Genomic DNA, 17656 nt, shown 5'->3' with positions numbered 1-17656 from the left:
TAACAAAATGCAAAATATAAAACTGCTTAACATTTGGTGTGTAAATAATTCTAAAAGGGATCCATCATGTTGTATGGAGTATGGAGTCATGATGTGACTCCATCATTTTGGACCTCTACTCCTTGCAGGTAGAAGTGTGCTCGACCAGATAGCTTTAAAAGTCCATTTTGGTGATTTTTTTAAATCTAGTAAAAAGTATTTCTACTTACCGGATTTTTCGGACTATAAGGCGCATTTAAAATGCTTTTATTTTCTCAAAAATCGACAGTGCGCCATATAACCCGGTGGGCCTAATGTACGGAATAATTCTGGATGTGCTTACCGACCTCGAAGCAATTTTATTTGGTACATGGTGTAATGATAAATGTGACCAGTAGATGGCAGTCACACATAAGAGATACATATAGACTGCAATATGACTCAAGTAAACAACACCAAAACTTGAAATGTTCCATTGAAAATATAGAACATTACACACGGCACTCAAAAATCTTGTCAAAATGTTTTAGTAGGACTTTGAAGCTGCGCCGCTTGATGGATTGTCGCCCATCACGGCTACTATAGTCAGAGATACCAGTATTACTATGGCATCCATTCATTTTCTACCGCTTGTCCCTTTCGGGGTTGCGGGGGGTGCTGGAGCCTATCTCAGCTGCATTCGGGAGGAAGGCGATGTACACCCTGGACAAGTCACCACCTCATCACAGGGCCAACACAGATAAGGTTCAAGGTTCAAGGTTCAACTTTATTGTCCCCGCGGGGAAATTTGTCTTGGGCACAGTGCATCATTGCTTTCTTAACATACCCAAAAACAACAGAACAAAAACACAAGCACAGACACAACCACAACCATACAACTAACATTTAAACATCAGAACATGGAGCTTGATAGACATAGGTGGCACTTTGATGTAGGCATAAAATCTACAGTATGGAGATAAAGATAAAGTACCAATGTGCATTGCACTAGAGCTCATGGATAAAGTGCTGTGTGCTAAAGTGCTTAGTTCTAAAGTGCTATGTGCTAAAGTGCTAAGTGCTAAAAAAGTGCTAACCTATGTATTAAAATTCTATTGCACATTGTTGGTCAGCTTAATGGAGGCTGGGACAAATGATAATTTAAGGCGGTTAGATTTGCATAGTGGGACCCGGAGTCTTCTCCCTGATGGCAGGGTTCCATATTCAGGAAAGAGTGGGTGTTGTGAGTTGGAAATAATTTTCTTAGCTTTTTTCCTAACTGCCTGCTCATAGATGCTCTGTATAGGCTCATATTCTTTCCTCCCTACGATTTTCATTGCCGTTCTATGCATGCCGGCCAGTTTAGCTTAACGGTTAGGTTGCCAAACCATGAGGTGATCCCGTATCTAATGATGCTCTCTACAATGGCACGGTAGAAAATCATCATGATGTGGCTGCTTACGCCGTACAATCTTAATCTTCGCAAAAAATATAGCCTCTGTTGCAGTCTATTGCACAGTTTGTCAATATGTGTCTTCCAGCAGAGAAGATTATCAATATGAACCCCTAAATATTTATATGAGGATACCTGGGTGATTTCCTGATTTTTGATGACCACTGGCTCATGGTCAGTCACTTTCCTCGGATCCAAAACCATTTCCTGTGTCTTGGTCACATTTAAAATAAGATGGTTAGTGTCACACCACCTAATAAATAGGTGTATCTCGTCTTGGTACACAGAGGGGTCAACATAGACAACATTCACACAATAGGGACCATTTAGTGTTGCCAATCAACATATCCCCAGGTGCATGTCTTTGGAGGTGGGAGGGGCCTATCCCCAGGTGCAAACTTCACCACACCTAGTGTGTGGGTGTGACTATCATTGGAACTTTAACTTTAACTTTACTTAAGATGATGTGTAAAACATCATCTATGCAACATTTTGAGCAAAGAAGCACCATTACATGTTATGTAGACCACAAGGAAGTCTTTTACATTTAGAAAATAATCATAATAATATGCAGGGGCGCCGAAAAGGGGGGGTAAAGGAGACGGATTCTAGGGGCCCATGATCGAGGGGGGCCCAGAGAGGCCCCTAATGATGATGAAATTATAATACTGAAAAAATAATGACACTGTGTTGGGGGCCCTGTAAAGATTCTTTTCATGGGGCCCAAAATCCCTAGCGGCGCCCCTGATAATATGCATACTTGCCAATCTTGAGACCTCCGATTTCAGGAGGTGGGGGGTGGGGGCGTGGTTAAGAGGGGAGGAGTATATTTACAGCTAGAAATCACCAAGTCAAGTATTTCATATATATATATATATATATATATATATATATATATATATATATATATATATATATATATATATATACTGTATATATATACATATATATATATATATATATATATACACACATCCTGAAAATATGCAAACAAAACTGTGTTTAGATAATTGATACTTCAAACTTGCATAAATAAATCTCAAGGTATATAATATAACTTGGCTTCTGAGAGCTTCAAAATGTAATGAATAAAATGCTAAAGTTGTTGATAAACAAGAAATTATTTTAATAATTAAATATGGTCATTTTAAATGAATTATTATGATCATTTAAAATTAATTATTTCAAATATGTTTATTTTAATGTATAATTCTATGGCTGGATGTAATAAGGAGTCAGAAAAAATACAAATAAAAATACAATTAATTTTGATGTTTTTAGCAAAATATAGTAAAAATGTATTTAGTTTTTTTTTTTAAATTAATAAATATATTTATTTTTAGCTGACGCAGCAGACAGGTACCGACAGGCCAAGCGGTGTGCGGCTTCAGCGGTCGCGGAGGCAAAAACTCGGACATGGGAGGAGTTCGGTGAGGCCATGGAAAAAGACTTCCGGACGGCTTCGAAGCAATTCTGGACCACCATCCGCCGCCTCAGGAAGGGGAAGCAGTGCAGTGTCAACACCGTGTATGGTGGGGATGGTGCTCTGTTGACCTCGACTGCGGATGTTGTGGATCGCTGGAGAGAATACTTCGAAGACCTCCTCAATCCTACCAGCATGTCTTCCTATGAGGAAGCAGGGCCTGGGGAATCTGTGGTGGGCTCTCCTATTTCTGGGGCTGAGGTTGCCGAGGTAGTTAAAAAGCTCCTCGGTGGCAAGGCCCCGGGGGTGGATGAGATCCGCCCGGAGTTCCTTAAGGCTCTGGATGCTGTGGGGCTGTCTTGGTTGACAAGACTCTGCAACATCGCGTGGACATCGGGGGCGGTACCTCTGGATTGGCAGACCGGGGTGGTGGTTCCTCTCTTTAAGAAGGGGAACCGGAGGGTGTGTTCCAACTATCGTGGGATCACACTCCTCAGCCTTCCCGGTAAGGTCTATTCAGGTGTACTGGAGAGGAGGCTACGCCGGATAGTCGAACCTCGGATTCAGGAGGAACAGTGTGGTTTTCGTCCTGGTCGTGGAACTGTGGACCAGCTCTATACTCTCAGCAGGGTCCTTGAGGGTGCATGGGAGTTTGCCCAACCAGTCTACATGTGCTTTGTGGACTTGGAGAAGGCATTCGACCGTGTACCCCGGGAAGTCCTGTGGGGAGTGCTCAGAGAGTATGGGGTAACGGACTGTCTTATTGTGGCGGTTCGCTCCCTGTATAATCGGTGTCAGAGCTTGGTCCGCATTGCCGGCAGTAAGTCGGACACGTTTCCAGTGAGGGTTGGACTCCGCCAAGGCTGCCCTTTGTCACCCATTCTGTTCATAACTTTTATGGACAGAATTTCTAGGCGCAGTCAAGGCGTTGAGGGTATCTGGTTTGGTGGCTGCAGGATTAGGTCTCTGCTTTTTGCAGATGATGTGGTCCTGATGGCTTCATCTAGCCAAGATCTTCAGCTCTCACTGGATCGGTTCGCAGCCGAGTGTGAAGCGACTGGGATGGGAATCAGCACCTCCAAGTCCGAGTCCATGGTTCTCGCCCGGAAAAGGGTGGAGTGCCATCTCCGGGTTGGGGAGGAGATCTTGCCCCAAGTGGAGGAGTTCAAGTACCTCGGAGTCTTGTTCACGAGTGGGGGAAGAGTGGATCGTGAGATCGACAGGCGGATCGGTGCGGCATCTTCAGTAATGCGGACGCTGTATCAATCCGTTGTGGTGAAGAAGGAGCTGAGCCAGAAGGCAAAGCTCTCGATTTACCGGTCGATCTACGTTCCCATCCTCACCTATGGTCATGAGCTTTGGGTCATGACCGAAAGGACAAGATCACGGGTACAAGCGGCCGAAATGAGTTTCCTCCGCCGGGTGGCGGGGCTCTCCCTTAGAGATAGGGTGAGAAGCTCTGTCATCCGGGGGGAGCTCAAAGTAAAGCCGCTGCTCCTCCATATCGAGAGGATCCAGATGAGGTGGTTCGGGCATCTGGTCAGGATGCCACCCGAACGCCTCCCTCGGGAGGTGTTTCGGGCACGTCCGACCGGTAGGAGGCCACGGGGAAGACTCAGGACACGCTGGGAAGACTATGTCTCCCGGCTGGCCTGGGAACGCCTCGGGATCCCCCGGGAGGAGCTGGACGAAGTGGCTGGGGTGAGGAAAGTCTGGGCTTCCCTGCTTAGGCTGCTGCCCCCACGACCCGACCTCGGATAAGCGGAAGAAGATGGATGGATGGATGGATGGATTTATTTTTAGGTAAGAAAAACATAATAATACAATTTATCTCTAGTCTGGATGATTTAGTTCTTGTCACCCTGTTGTCTTCCCGTCTCTTCCCCAAGGATGGCTCCATGAGCTGGGCAAACGCCTGGAGATGCCCTACGTCAACAACACCCGTCGGTGCGCAGCTCGTACATCCCCACCCTCTACTTCACCCTCAGCAGCCTGACCAGCGTTGGCTTTGGCAACATGTGCGCCGACACGGACGCCGAGAAGATCTTCTCCATCTGCACCATGCTCATCGGCGGTATGCCGGACGCCTCGTATGGAATAGCGTGATTGGGCAGGCACGCTGTTTATATCGTGGGAAAGCGGACGTGAAAAAAGGCTGTCCTCGCTCAGGTCCGCATGGAGCTGGAGGGGGCGTGGCCTCCAGCTCCGGCTGAAAATCGGGAGATTTTCGGGAGAATATTTGTCCCGGGAGGTTTTCGGGAGAGGCGCTGAATTTCAGGAGTCTCCCGGATAATTCGGGAGGGTTGGCAAGTATGATAATATGACTCCTTTAATGTATGAAAATAGACCTGACTAGACCCGCTCATCAGCAGTGTGCCTTATAATCCGGTGCGCCCTATGGTCCGAAAAATAAGGTACACAAATAAAAATGTCCCCCAAAAAATGTGCTTGACCAGCCCTGCCAACAAAGTGTTTATATTTGAAAGAGTTGGTAACTAATGTGAGACATCTTCACTTAATGTGACTTTTTGAACAGTTCTTCATGAGGTCGTGGGGTCACGCATAATTTCATTTGTGATATCCTGAAACATTTACTCATATACTAAAATGTCTAACCAGGAGTAGTTGAAGATGGGCTGTGTTGCGGACATGCATGGTAATGCGCAACATGACCATAACCATACTTGCCAACCCTCACGACTTTCCCGGGAGACTCCCGAATTTCAGTGCCACTCCCGGAAATCTCCCGGGGCAAACATTCCCCCGAATTTCTCCCGATTTTCACCCGTGCCTTTAGCGTCCTCTCTCACCTGAAAAGGAGACTTTTATATATGTCTCCGTTATCCATAGGCTTATCTATAAACCCTGTTTCCATATGAGTTGTGGAATGGTGTTAGATGTAAATATAAACGGAATACAATGATTTGCAAATCATTTTCAAGCCATATTCAGTTGAATATGCTACAAAGACAACATATTTGATGTTCAAACTCATACACTTTATTTTATTTTTGCAAATAATATTTCATTTAGAATTTCATGGCTGCAACACTTGTGATGAGGTGGCGACTTGTCCAGGGTGTACCCCGCCTTCCCCCCAGATTGTAGCTGAGATAGGCTCCAGCGCCCTCCGCGACCCCGAAGGGATTAAGCGGTAAAAAATGGATGGATGGATGGCTGCAACATGTGCCAAAGTAGTTGGGAAAGGGCATGTTCACCACTGTGTTACATGGCCTTTCCTTTTAACAACACTCAGTAAAGGTTTGGGAACTGAGGAGACACATTTTTGAAGCTTCTCAGGTGGAATTATTTCCCATTCTTGCTTGATGTACAGCTTAAGTTGTTCAACAGTCCAGGGGTCTCTGTTGTGCTATTTTAGGCTTCACATTTTCAATGGGAGACAGGTCTGGACTACAGGCAGGCCAGTCTAGTACCCGCACTCTTTTACTATGAAGCCACGTTGATGTAACACGTGGCTTGGCATTGTCTTGCTGAAATAAGCAGGGGCGTCCATGATAACATATGTTGCTCCAAAAGCTGTATGTACCTTTCAGCATTAATGGTGCCTTCACAGATGTGTAAGTTACCCATGCCTTGGGCACTAATACTGTTATGTTTAGACTAAAGGGGAGGTGACGGCAAACAGACACCAGGGGGAAGTTTATACAATTATTTATTATATATATATATATATATATATATATATATATATATATATATATATATATATATATAGTCAACATATATATATATATATATATATATATATATATATATATATATATATATATATATATATAAACAATACTACTAAACTAAGGAAATGGAGTGTGAACTAGAATACAAGAGTGTGTGGTGTAAGACTATGTGTGTAGTTAACTGAAGTGAGTGTTACCAACGTGTTGAACGAGATGTGAGGAAGTCCATGGGGCAGGCAGGTTATCCGGGGCGAGAGAGAGGCGTCGGAATCCAGGGGCGAGCAAGAGGTCGAGGAACGAAGGAAGCAGTCAGAGTCCAGAGGGAGATCCAGGGGAAAATGAGACGCACAGCTCGCTTTCCAGGCGACGGAGGGTACTGCGGGGACACGGGAGAAGACAAGGGACAAATCAAGGCACGGAGAGAAAACACGAATATAGCATAAAGCTTGTTGCTTACGGTACACCATGAGAAAGCTGAGTTCCCGAGCCGATCCTAGGGTCCACTGGTCTTTTAACCAGCTCGCCCTCATCAGTTCCAGGTGTGAAGATTGCCAGCGAGTGATTGCAGCTGGTGGCTGCTGCAGGGCGGGGACGTGCGCGGCGCGTCCCTGGATGTGCGCACCCGTGGGCGTGTCCCGAGGTGCGCACAGACGGATGAGCGGCGTTGGCAGGAGCCTGAGCCGTAACGAATACACCCCCATACCATCACACATGCTGCCTTTTACACTTTGCGCCTATAACAATCCGGATGGTTCTTTTCCTCTTCGGTCCGGAGGACACGACGTCCACAGTTTCCAAAAACAATTTGAAATGTGGACTCGTCAGACCACAGAACACTTTTCCACTTTGTATCAGTCCATCTTAGATGAGCTCAGGCCCAGCGAAGCCGACGGCGTTTCTGGGTGTTGTTGATAAACGGTTTTCGCCTTGCATAGGAGAGTTTTAACTTGCACTTACAGATGTAGCGACCAACTGTAGTTACTGACAGTGTGTTTCTGAAGTGTTCCTGAGCCCATGTGGTGATATCCTTTACACACTGATGTCGCTTGTTGATGCAGTACAGCCTGAGGGATGGAAGGTCACGGGCTTAGCTGCTTACGTGCAGTGATTTCTCCAGATTCTCTGAACCCTTTGATGATATTACGGAGCGTAGATGGTGAAATCCCAAAATTCCTTGCAATAGCTGGTTGAGAAAGGTTTTTCTTAAACTGTTCAACAATTTGCTAACTTATTTGTTGACAAAGTGGTGACCCTCGCCCCATCCTTGGAATCTACTTTTATACCCAATCATGGCACCCACCTGTTCCCAATTAGCCTGCACACCTGTGGGATGTTCCAAATAAGTGTTTGATGAGCATTCCTCAACTTTATCAGTATTTATTGCCACCTTTCCCAACTTCTTTGTCACGTGTTGCTGCCATCAAATTCTAAAGTTAATTATTATTTGCATAAAAAAAAATGTTTATGAGTTTGAACATCAAATATGTTGTCTTTGTAGCATATTCAACTGAATATGGCTTGAAAATGATTTGCAAATCATTGTATTCCGTTTATATTTACATCTAACACAATTTCCCAACTCATATGGAAACAGGGTTTGTACTTGAAAGTATATACACTGTTACCTAACAACACCCCCGTGTCCCGAATTGGGAGGTGTCAAGGTTGGCAAGTATGCCATACAGTCATGTTGCACCGCTGTATGTGAGCCACAACATGAACAGTCCCTCCCCTCCCACACGTCAACACTCCTTCCTCCCCCGCACAAGGTCGTTGGCCTTCAGACTGTATCCCGCTGCCTTCCTTCCACGCAGCACTGACAGCTTCTTCTTCTCACCTGACCACCGGGCGCCATGTTATGTTTGGGTGGACTTGGGTGGCTCGGCGTGCTGCTGATCTCTACGGCCAGCGCTCACGGTATGGAGAGTTCATGGTCACTTCCTGTTGTGTGTTTAGCATGTTGACCTTCTTCCGCCTGATTGGATGAAGACAGGCACAACATAAGAATCTGCTTTTGTTAACGTCGGCGTGGTTGCTAGCCTTGGTGAAAGCAACAAAAAAGACGTACCTTTTACAATGTCGTCCTTTGGCCATTGTCAGTGTTCCTGAGCGAGGGGGAGGCCACTCAGATGTTGACGCGGCGCAGACGAGCCAATAGCTACTTTGAAGAGATGAAGCAAGGCAACCTGGAGCGCGAGTGTATGGAAGAGCGCTGCAACCTGGAGGAAGCGCGAGAGATTTTTGAAGATCAAGCAAAAACTGTATATAATTCCTGCACCTTCACACATGACTGTTGCGCTTCCTAGATTAGCCTGAGGTGGGCTAGTTAGCTTGAACGACTTGATATTCTGTTGGTTAGTTTCAACAAGCTTGTTGAGAGGTAGGCTAGTTAGCTGCTAGCTAGTTTCAAATAGCCTGGCCATCTATGACCACTTTTTCTAACTTTGTTAGCTAGACCAGTGTTTTTCAACCACTGTGCCAGTCTGGTGTGCCGTGGGAGATGATCTCATTTCACCTGTTTGGGTTCAAGATATTTTTTGCAAAGCAGTAATTATAGTCTGCAAATGATGTGTTTTGTTGAGTGTCGGTGCTGTCTAGAGCTCGGCAGAGTAACCGTGTAATACTCTTCCATATCAGTAGGTGGCAGCAGGTAGCTTATTGCTTTGTAGATGTCGCGAACAGCAAGAGGCAGTGTGCAGGTAAAAAGGTATCTAATGCTGAAACCAAAAATAAACAAAAGGTGAGTGCCCCTATGAAAAGGCATTGAAGCTTAGGGAAGGCTATGCAGTAGAGATGCGCGGATAGGCAATTATTTCATCCGCAACCGCATCAGAAAGTCGTCAACCATCCGCCATCCACCCGTTTCTAACATTTAATCAGAACCGCACCCGCCCGCACCCGCCCGTTGTTATATATCTAATATAGACGATGCAAGGCATTAGTGAGGTTGTAAAGCTTTTGCCTGTTAAAGAAAGGAGACTGATCCAGTGCAGCACAGACATTCGCGTGCCACGCTGTCACGACCCAGACGCACACCAGTGCGCAATCATATGGGAGCCACGCTGAGCGCACCTCCAAGCGCGTCTCGCTGCCAGCAACGGCCGGGTATGGGCCCGACGCTCCAGCGCCATCCATTTTCAGGGCTAGTTGATTCGGCAGGTGGGTTGTTACACACTCCTTAGCGGGTTCCGACTTCCATGGCCACCGTCCTAGCTGCTGTCTATATCAACCAGGGTGAGCCCCACCCCTTTCGTGAGCGCACTGCGCGCGGAGTGACCCCTGTTACGCGCCCCCGGCAACAGGGGTGGCGGGCAGGTAAGCTGCGCGGGCGGAGCGCGCGGAGTGACCCCTGTTACGAGCCCCCGGCCACGGGGGTGGCGGGCAGGTAAGCTGCTTACCTGCTGCGCGTGACGCCGGCCGCGGCGAAGGCGGACGAGGCGGGGTGTCGGTGCGGTTGGGCGCGGTGGTGACCCTGGACGTGCGTCGGGCCCTTCTCGCGGATCGCCTCAGCTACGGCTCCCGGTGGGGCCCTCTCGGGGGAAGGGGCCTCGGTCCCGGACCCCGGCGAGGCGTCCCTTCTCCGCTCCGTAAAAGTGTCCATCTCTTTTTTTTTTTTTCTTCTGTTGTGGCATATGCTGCAGGTGCCTGCTCGTTTTTCGTATGTGGGTAACAACATTTAACTATGTATATATATTTCCCAATTGGTTTAACTGCCACCCGCCTGAATCTATTTAAAATCTATTTTTTTTTTATTTCAACCGCCCGACCCGACCCGACCCGACCCGACCCGCGGATAAAATCTAATTTTTTTTAATTTCATCCGCCCAATCTGCAGACTCCGCAGTTGTGCCCGCAAACCGCGCATCTCTACTATGCAGAATGAAACTAAAACTGAACTGGCTACAAAGTAAACAAAAACAGAATGCTGGACGACAGCAAAGACTTACTGTGGAGCAAAGACGGCGTCCACAATGTACATCCGAACATGACATGACAATCAACAATGTCCCCACAAAGAAGGATAAAATCAACTGAAATATTCTTGATTGCTAAAACAAAGTAGGTGCGGGGAATAACGCTCGAAGGAAGACATGAAACTGCTACAACAAAACAGGAAAAGCCACCAAAATAGGAGCGCAAGACAAGAAGTAAAACACTACACACAGGAAAACAGCAAAAAAGTCCAAATAAGTCAGGGTGTGATGTGACAGCTGGTGACAGTACACCTACTTTGAGACAAGAGCTATAGTGATGCATGCTTGGTTGTGCTTTAAAGTCATATCCAACAATTAAGACTTTTTACTGTCAACTGAGTTTAGTTTTTGAATGATTTGTGCTGGTGGTGTGCCTCCGCATTTCTTCAACGCAAAAATTGTGCCTTGGCTCAAAAAAGGTTGAAAAACACTGAGCTAGACTACGACACATCTGATGGTCTCAGGTGGCATTTTTAGATGTTTACTAGTGAAATTCATTTCCTGTATTCTCCGGACTATAGGGCGCACCGGGTTATAAGGCGCACTGCCGATGAGCGGGTCGAGTCAAGTCTATTTTCATACAAAAGGTGCATTAATGGAGTCATATTATTCAGATTATTTTCTAAATGTAAAAGACTTCCTTGTGGTCTACATAACATGTAATGGTGCTTCTTTGCTCAAAATGTTGCATAGATGATGTTTTACACATCATCTTCAACTCACTTTCTGACAGTCTCCTCAGTTTTGTTGGCGCTCTTATTTACGTGCCTCCACTTGGACAGCGTCTTCTACCCGTCATCTTTGTTGTAGCGGTGTAGCGTGCAAGGACGGGGGTGGAAGAAGTGTCAAAAGATGGCGCTAACTGTTTTAATGACATTCACACTTTACTTCAATCAATAACGGAGCAGCATCTCCTCATCCAGAAACAACAACGACTGGAACTCTCTAATAACTGAAGTTCCTTGGGCGAATAATGTAAAGTCACTACACCGGTATGTTTTAGTGCTTTCATGGTGAGTTTACTGACAGATATAAGTAAGAACTTTACACTACTTTATATTAGAAATGGCAACAGTGGAGGATGAATGTCACATAACAAGAAGATAGAGAAAAATAAAAACCTTATTGACTACAAAGGTGGACACGCGCAAATTTTCAGGACTTATGCAGATCTCAAATACACATCAGCAGGTACCAGAAGGTAGGAAAGGTTATATAATATGTCTGCTAATAGATGCCATTTTGCGATCCTTATACACACACCATCATAATACTCCTATGTTGAAAAGTACGTCTGACTACTGTAGCCGTAACGCGTCGACAATCCTTCGAGCGTTTCGGCTTTATAGCTTTTTGAGTGCCGTGTGTAATGTTCTATATTCTCAATGGAACATTTGAAGTTTTGGTGTCGTTTACTGGCGTCATATTGCAGTCTACACTTATCTCTTATGTGTGACTGCCATCTACTGGTCCCACTTATCATTTCACCATGAACCAAATAAAATTGCTTCGAGGTTGGTAAGAACAACCAATATTATTCCGTTTATTAGGCGCACCGGGTTATAAAGGCGCACTGTTGATTTTTGAGAAAATGAAAGGATTTGAAGTGCGCCTTATAGTCCAAAAAATACGGTACATAAATCAAGTTAACCACGAGGATCAAGCCTAGCTTGTGAAAATGCTTTGGGAGTTAGGGTACAACTGCTGTACAACTGTTGCTATAACTGGCATAGCCCAGGTCAGGTTCAATTATTTACATGTTTTCAATCAGTTTGTGTAAAGGACCTCTTTAAGGGGCCCTTTAATCCAAAGCCAATTTAGTCCCCATAAGTGCCGAAAATGTTCAATCAAACCATGGGGGCACGGCGAAGATATTTAAAAAAAACAATCTTGCCTTTTTAAAAACATGCAGCAAACAAGCCGTTTGAGACTTCAGTGACATATTTGTCCGTAGTTACGTCAGCGGATATCTCCATATATGGTCGAGGTTCACCCAAAAAGCTTTGCACAAGCCTGCCATTTTTTTCCAGTTGTAGTCCAAAGTTGTAGTCAGTAAGTTCCTTATTTTCTCTATTTTATCGTTGTGAGGCAGACTGGCTCGTACATGCACATGCATGCTAAAAATCCTCCGCTATTGCCATTTCTAATAAAAAAGTAGCCTGCAGTTGTAACTTGTATCTGTCAGTAGACTCGATGTGGAAGCTCTAAAAACGACATCATGGCTGACGGGGCGGCCGTGCAGTCAAATGGGGCTTTGGCTTTGGCTAGGGAAGAACTTTGGCACAAAAATAAGACCACTCACAAAAAGGCATACTCTGAAGACAGTCAAAAAGTGTTTTGCAGATGGTCTGTAGAAAAATATACATGCAAAATTTGGACCAACATTACAGAAATGTGTTTTGAAAGTGGAAAAACAAATCTAATAACTGCTTTAATCATTTGGCTTGAAAAAGAAAAATCCCCAGAAAATAGATCTAGCAAGCAAAGAGGTTCAGGCTTGTTGTGACAATTTAGATATTGATGCTACCAAACAAGTGTAGTGTAAAGTGTTTAGTTAGTTGTATTAGTAAAAGAATGCACCATTGAGACACTTACCGGTAAGTGTTCGCTGTCAAGCTCGGTTAAGTTTCTTACATTATTGTGTTTTTGTTTCTCAGAGTAAGTTATTGACATCTGCCTCCTTTAAGGGATTGGAGTTTGAATTGTCCTGATTTCCTTAAATAGCTTAGTTTCTTCTCGTTACATGGACTTGTGTTTAATAATATTGAGCATCTCCGTACACACCCTGGGAGGGTAACTGTGGTTTTCATTCTTTAGACGTTTGATTCTTGCTTCTTCTTTTTCAGAATGAATTCTGGGCCAAGTATTATGGTAAGATTAGATGCGATGAAGTGGTTTTGCTGTTGTTGTTGATCTGATCCGTAGATTTTCTGGCCGTCCTGCAGATGGTGATGCATGTGAGTCCATGCCCTGCGCTCACGGAGGACGTTGTGAAGACGGCATCGGCAGCTACAGCTGCTACTGTGCTGAAGGCTACCAGGGCTCCAATTGTGAAATTGGTACAGAAGCGACGTCCAGCTTAGATGACTTGTAAACTAGCACAGCAATGTTTATCATCAATCTAAAATCTAGATGAGGCAATTCCTGAAGAAAATTGCGTATGAATGCTCCAATGCTGAAATTGAACTGAAATACGGGAATTTTTTTTTAGAATTGTTGAAGTAGAGCACACACTTCCCAAACCAGCTGAATATTTTGAAGTTGGAACAGTTGGAATCAGATGAAAAATGTGGGAATTGGGGAACTTTGAAAAATATCCCATTGATTTCAATGGGAATTTCCAAAAAATGTGGGAATTTTTTTTTTCAATTCTAAAACACTTGAAATGGTCTGAATGAGTTGAAATGGTTGGTGTTGGAATTTTTCAATGTGCATGTCTTTGGCGGTGGGAGGGGCCTATCCCAAGGTGCATGTCTTTGGAGGTGGGAGGGGCCTATCCCCAGGTGCATGTCTTTGGAGGTGGGAGGAAGCCGGAGTACCCGGAGAGAACCCACGCAGTCACGGGGAGAACATGCAAACTCCACACAGAAAGATCCCGAGGCCGGGATTGAACTCACGACTACTTAGGGCCTTCGTATTGTGAGGCAGACGCACGAACCCGTCTGCCAACGTGCTGCCTGAATTTTTCAAATCGATCGAGAAATGTTGAAGTAGTAACATGTATTACGGAATGCCTGGGATTTTGGGAAAACCAGAAATTTTTCCAGTTCAAAATACAACTTTGTTGGAATGTTTTGACGGTGGAAACGGTTGAAGTGGGTTGAAAAATGTGGGAGGAGTAGAAAAAAGGGTGGAAATAGGGCTTTGGAAAACCAGGAATTCTGGTTTGAATGGGAAAAATGTCCCGGAAAACCTGGAATTCTAGGAAATCTGGGAATTTGTCAAGGGAAAGCCCGCAATTCCTAAATAGGCTGAACAGTTTGAAGTTGGAACGCTTTGAATCAGATAAAAAATGTGGGAATTAGGGAACTTTGAAAAATGTCCCATTGATTTCAATGGGAATTTCCCAAAAATTTGGGAATTTCAGGAAAAGCAGGAATTTTTTTGAAAATTCAAAAACACTTGAATGGTTGGTGTTGGAATTTTTCAAATCGGTCGAGAAATGTTGAAGTAGTTGAATTGAGAAATGGTATTACGGAATGTCTGGAATTTCGGGAAAACTGGGAAATTCCAGTTCAAAAAACAACTTTGTTTTTTTGTCTCAATAAGAGGAATGTTTTGACGGTGGAACGATTGAAAAATGTGGGAGGAGTAGTTGTCAGAAAATAGGGTGGAAATAAGGCTTTGGAAAACCAGGAATTCTGGAAAAGGATAGTTTGAACTTGGAAAAACGATAGTTTGAATTTCCAGGATGGTGGAATGTGTTGAAGGTGGAATGGTTTGAATCGGTTGAAAAATGTGGAAATGGTGGACGTTTGAAAAATGGCCAGTTCATTCAGAATGGGAAAAATGTCCCGGAAAACCTGGAATTCTAGGAAATCTGGGAATTTGTCAAGGGAAAGCCCGCGATTCCTGAATAGGCTGAACAGTTTGAAGTTGGAACGCTTTGAATCAGATAAAAAATGTGGGAATTAGGGAACTTTGAAAAATGTCCCATTGATTTCAATGGGAATTTCCCAAAAATTTGGGAATTTCAGGAAAAGCGGGAATTTTTTTGAAAATTCAAAAACACTTGAATGGTTGGTGTTGGAATTTTTCAAATCGGTTGAGAAATGTTGAAGTAGTTGAATTGAGAAATGGTATTACGGAATGTCTGGAATTTCGGGAAAACCGGGAAATTCCAGTTCAAAAAACAACTTTGTTTTTTTGTCTCTTAAGAGGAATGTTTTGACGGTGGAACGATTGAAAAATGTGAGAGGAGTAGTTGTCAGAAAATAGGGTGGAAATAAGGCTTTGGAAAACCAGGAATTCTGGAAAAGCATAGTTTGAACTTGGAAAAACGATAGTTTGAATTTCCAGGATGGTGGAATGTGTTGAAGGTGGAATGGTTTGAATCGGTTGAAAAATGTGGAAATGGTGGACGTTTGAAAAATGGCCAGTTCATTCTGAATGGGAAAAATGTCCCGGAAAACCTGGAATTCTAGGAAATCTGGGAATTTGTCAAGGGAAAGCCCGCGATTCCGGAATAGGCTGAACAGTTTGAAGTTGGAATGGTTCGAATCGGATGAAAAATGTGGAAGGTAGAGCGCGCCAAAATCTGGAGGAGAAGAAGAAGGAGATGAATTTTGTTGTAGAAAAGCCAATGTGGAGCATTCACACAATAACAACGTCAGGTGCTTACTACAGAAGCTCCAACCTCAGCGATGTTGATGTTCTTGTTTCTTAACAGCCGCTCCTCAGCTCTGTGAAAACCAAAATGGCGGTTGTGAGCACTTCTGCCAGGTGGTGCGAGGACACATTGAATGCTCATGTGCTGATGGGTATTTCCCCGTGGACAAAGCATGTCATTCCAACGGTGAGTCTACAGTACTTTCTCCCTCAAATTTCAGAGGTTCTGAATTCCCCTCTCCACACCACAAAACTCCTTTTAGAGCCCTTTAAATGTGGCGCCGTCATCCCTGGAAAGACACGGTCCATTTTCAGGTATCAGCACCGGAACTACACGGAGGGAAGCGACTCCTGGTTGAACCAGACCGTCATAGAAAGCAACATCACCTCCACCGCCGTCTCGTCTCCTGGTAACTTCAGCACCGATCAAATTGCGCATGACTATGAAGAGGAGGAAGATATCTTACCTGAAATGGTGGGAATGACCCGCATCGTCAACGGCAAAGACTGCCCGCCAGGGGAATGTCCATGGCAGGTGAGACAAGGGATGAACTGTGTCGGGGTATTAAAGTGAGATACTGTGTTGAAAGTCCTTGGTGTTCTCAACACAGGCACTTCTCATCAATGAGGAAGGCCAAGGGTTTTGTGGCGGTACCATCTTGAACCAATACATCGTCTTGACTGCGGCGCACTGCATGAAGCAATTCAATTACATCTCTGTGAGGCTTGGTGGGTCTGACTGACCAATGAGTCCAAGTGTGTTCTTGGGATGTTTTCTTGACAATTGGCGGCCTCTGTCCATTCAGGTGAGTTTGACGTACTGGTGACTGACGGGAACGAAGCCAACCACAATGTGGAGGCTGTCTTCAAACACCACAACTACCGCCCAGACACTTTTCACAACGACATTGCTCTCATCAAACTGGCCACGCCCATCAAGTTCTCCAGGTTCGTCTTGCCAGCCTGCATGCCTAAATCAGATTTTGCTGAGAAGGTGAGCGTTTATTGGCTTCACGTTGACACACAGTATGTGTACACGCACTGTATATGTTTGGCCACCTGTCTCGGCAGGTTCTGATGAAGCAGCCGTTTGGCATGGTTAGCGGTTTTGGACGTCTTGGCGAGGGTCAACAACCGTCCACCATCTTGCAGCGCCTTGCCGTGCCCTATGTGGCCCGCCAGGTTTGTCAAGAATCCACCAATTTCCATATCTCTACACGCATGTTCTGTGCGGGCTATGACAAAGAAGCAAAGGATTCATGCAAAGGAGATAGTGGCGGGCCGCATGTTACAAAGTTCAAAGAAACATATTTCCTCACTGGCATAGTGAGCTGGGGAGAAGGATGTGCACGAAAAGGCAAATATGGCGTTTACACACAAGTATTCAGATATATTCGCTGGATCCGTGAAGGCATTCAGAAGCTGATGAGCGCAGGCAGGGTGAAGAGGCACCAAGGACCAATCAGGTGGCTGGATATGTAAAATGGCCAGACTTTACAGTCCACCACTACATCTAGTTAGAAAGAAACTTTTAATCTGTGCCGTATAATCTTTATGTATATCCAGATACCATGACCATAATAAAAAGTACAACAGTTGATGTGATCAAATGTGTGTGACGTATGATTCATCTAGACCAGGGCTTTCAGGCCGCCATTTACTACACGCATGTCACCGAGTGGTGAGCGTTGCTTGATGCGTGACCCCAAGCATGCAGAGAATAGCAGGCGGGATGCAAGTAAAAAAACTATTGATTACTTACAAGGAAGCGTGGAACCAAAAGAGCACATGGAAGCATCAATCTCAAAAGGAAGAGGAAGAA

The 17656-nt window shown here is 44.8% G+C and overlaps 1 protein-coding gene across 1 annotated transcript; it reads left to right on the top strand.

Annotated features, from left to right (window-relative positions):
• The first annotated feature begins 8285 nt into the window (after positions 1–8285).
• LOC133571102 (coagulation factor X-like) lies at positions 8286–17444 on the top strand. The gene is made up of 9 exons (XM_061924160.1): positions 8286–8449; positions 8633–8793; positions 13353–13377; positions 13452–13565; positions 15896–16021; positions 16098–16369; positions 16446–16563; positions 16641–16828; positions 16906–17444. Exons 1-9 carry the CDS (start codon positions 8386–8388, stop codon positions 17314–17316), a joined length of 1479 nt encoding a protein of 492 aa, XP_061780144.1. The 5' UTR covers positions 8286–8385; the 3' UTR covers positions 17317–17444.
• Positions 17445–17656: the final 212 nt, after the last annotated feature.

Source organism: Nerophis lumbriciformis, linkage group LG28 (assembly GCF_033978685.3).
Source record: "Nerophis lumbriciformis linkage group LG28, RoL_Nlum_v2.1, whole genome shotgun sequence".
NCBI classification, from domain to species: domain Eukaryota; kingdom Metazoa; phylum Chordata; class Actinopteri; order Syngnathiformes; family Syngnathidae; genus Nerophis; species Nerophis lumbriciformis.
Note: the sequence above shows the minus strand (reverse complement) of the source record. Positions and strands in the feature narration are given on the sequence as shown.

Excerpts from the sequence above, each read along its gene's own strand:
- LOC133571102 (XM_061924160.1), top strand. The coding sequence starts at position 8,386 with ATGTTATGTTTGGGTGGACTTGGGTGGCTCGGCGTGCTGCTGATCTCT. Across the intron at positions 13,378-13,451 it reads ATTCTGGGCCAAGTATTATG|ATGGTGATGCATGTGAGTCC; the intron begins GTAAGATTAGAT and ends GCCGTCCTGCAG. Across the intron at positions 16,022-16,097 it reads CAAAGCATGTCATTCCAACG|AGCCCTTTAAATGTGGCGCC; the intron begins GTGAGTCTACAG and ends AACTCCTTTTAG.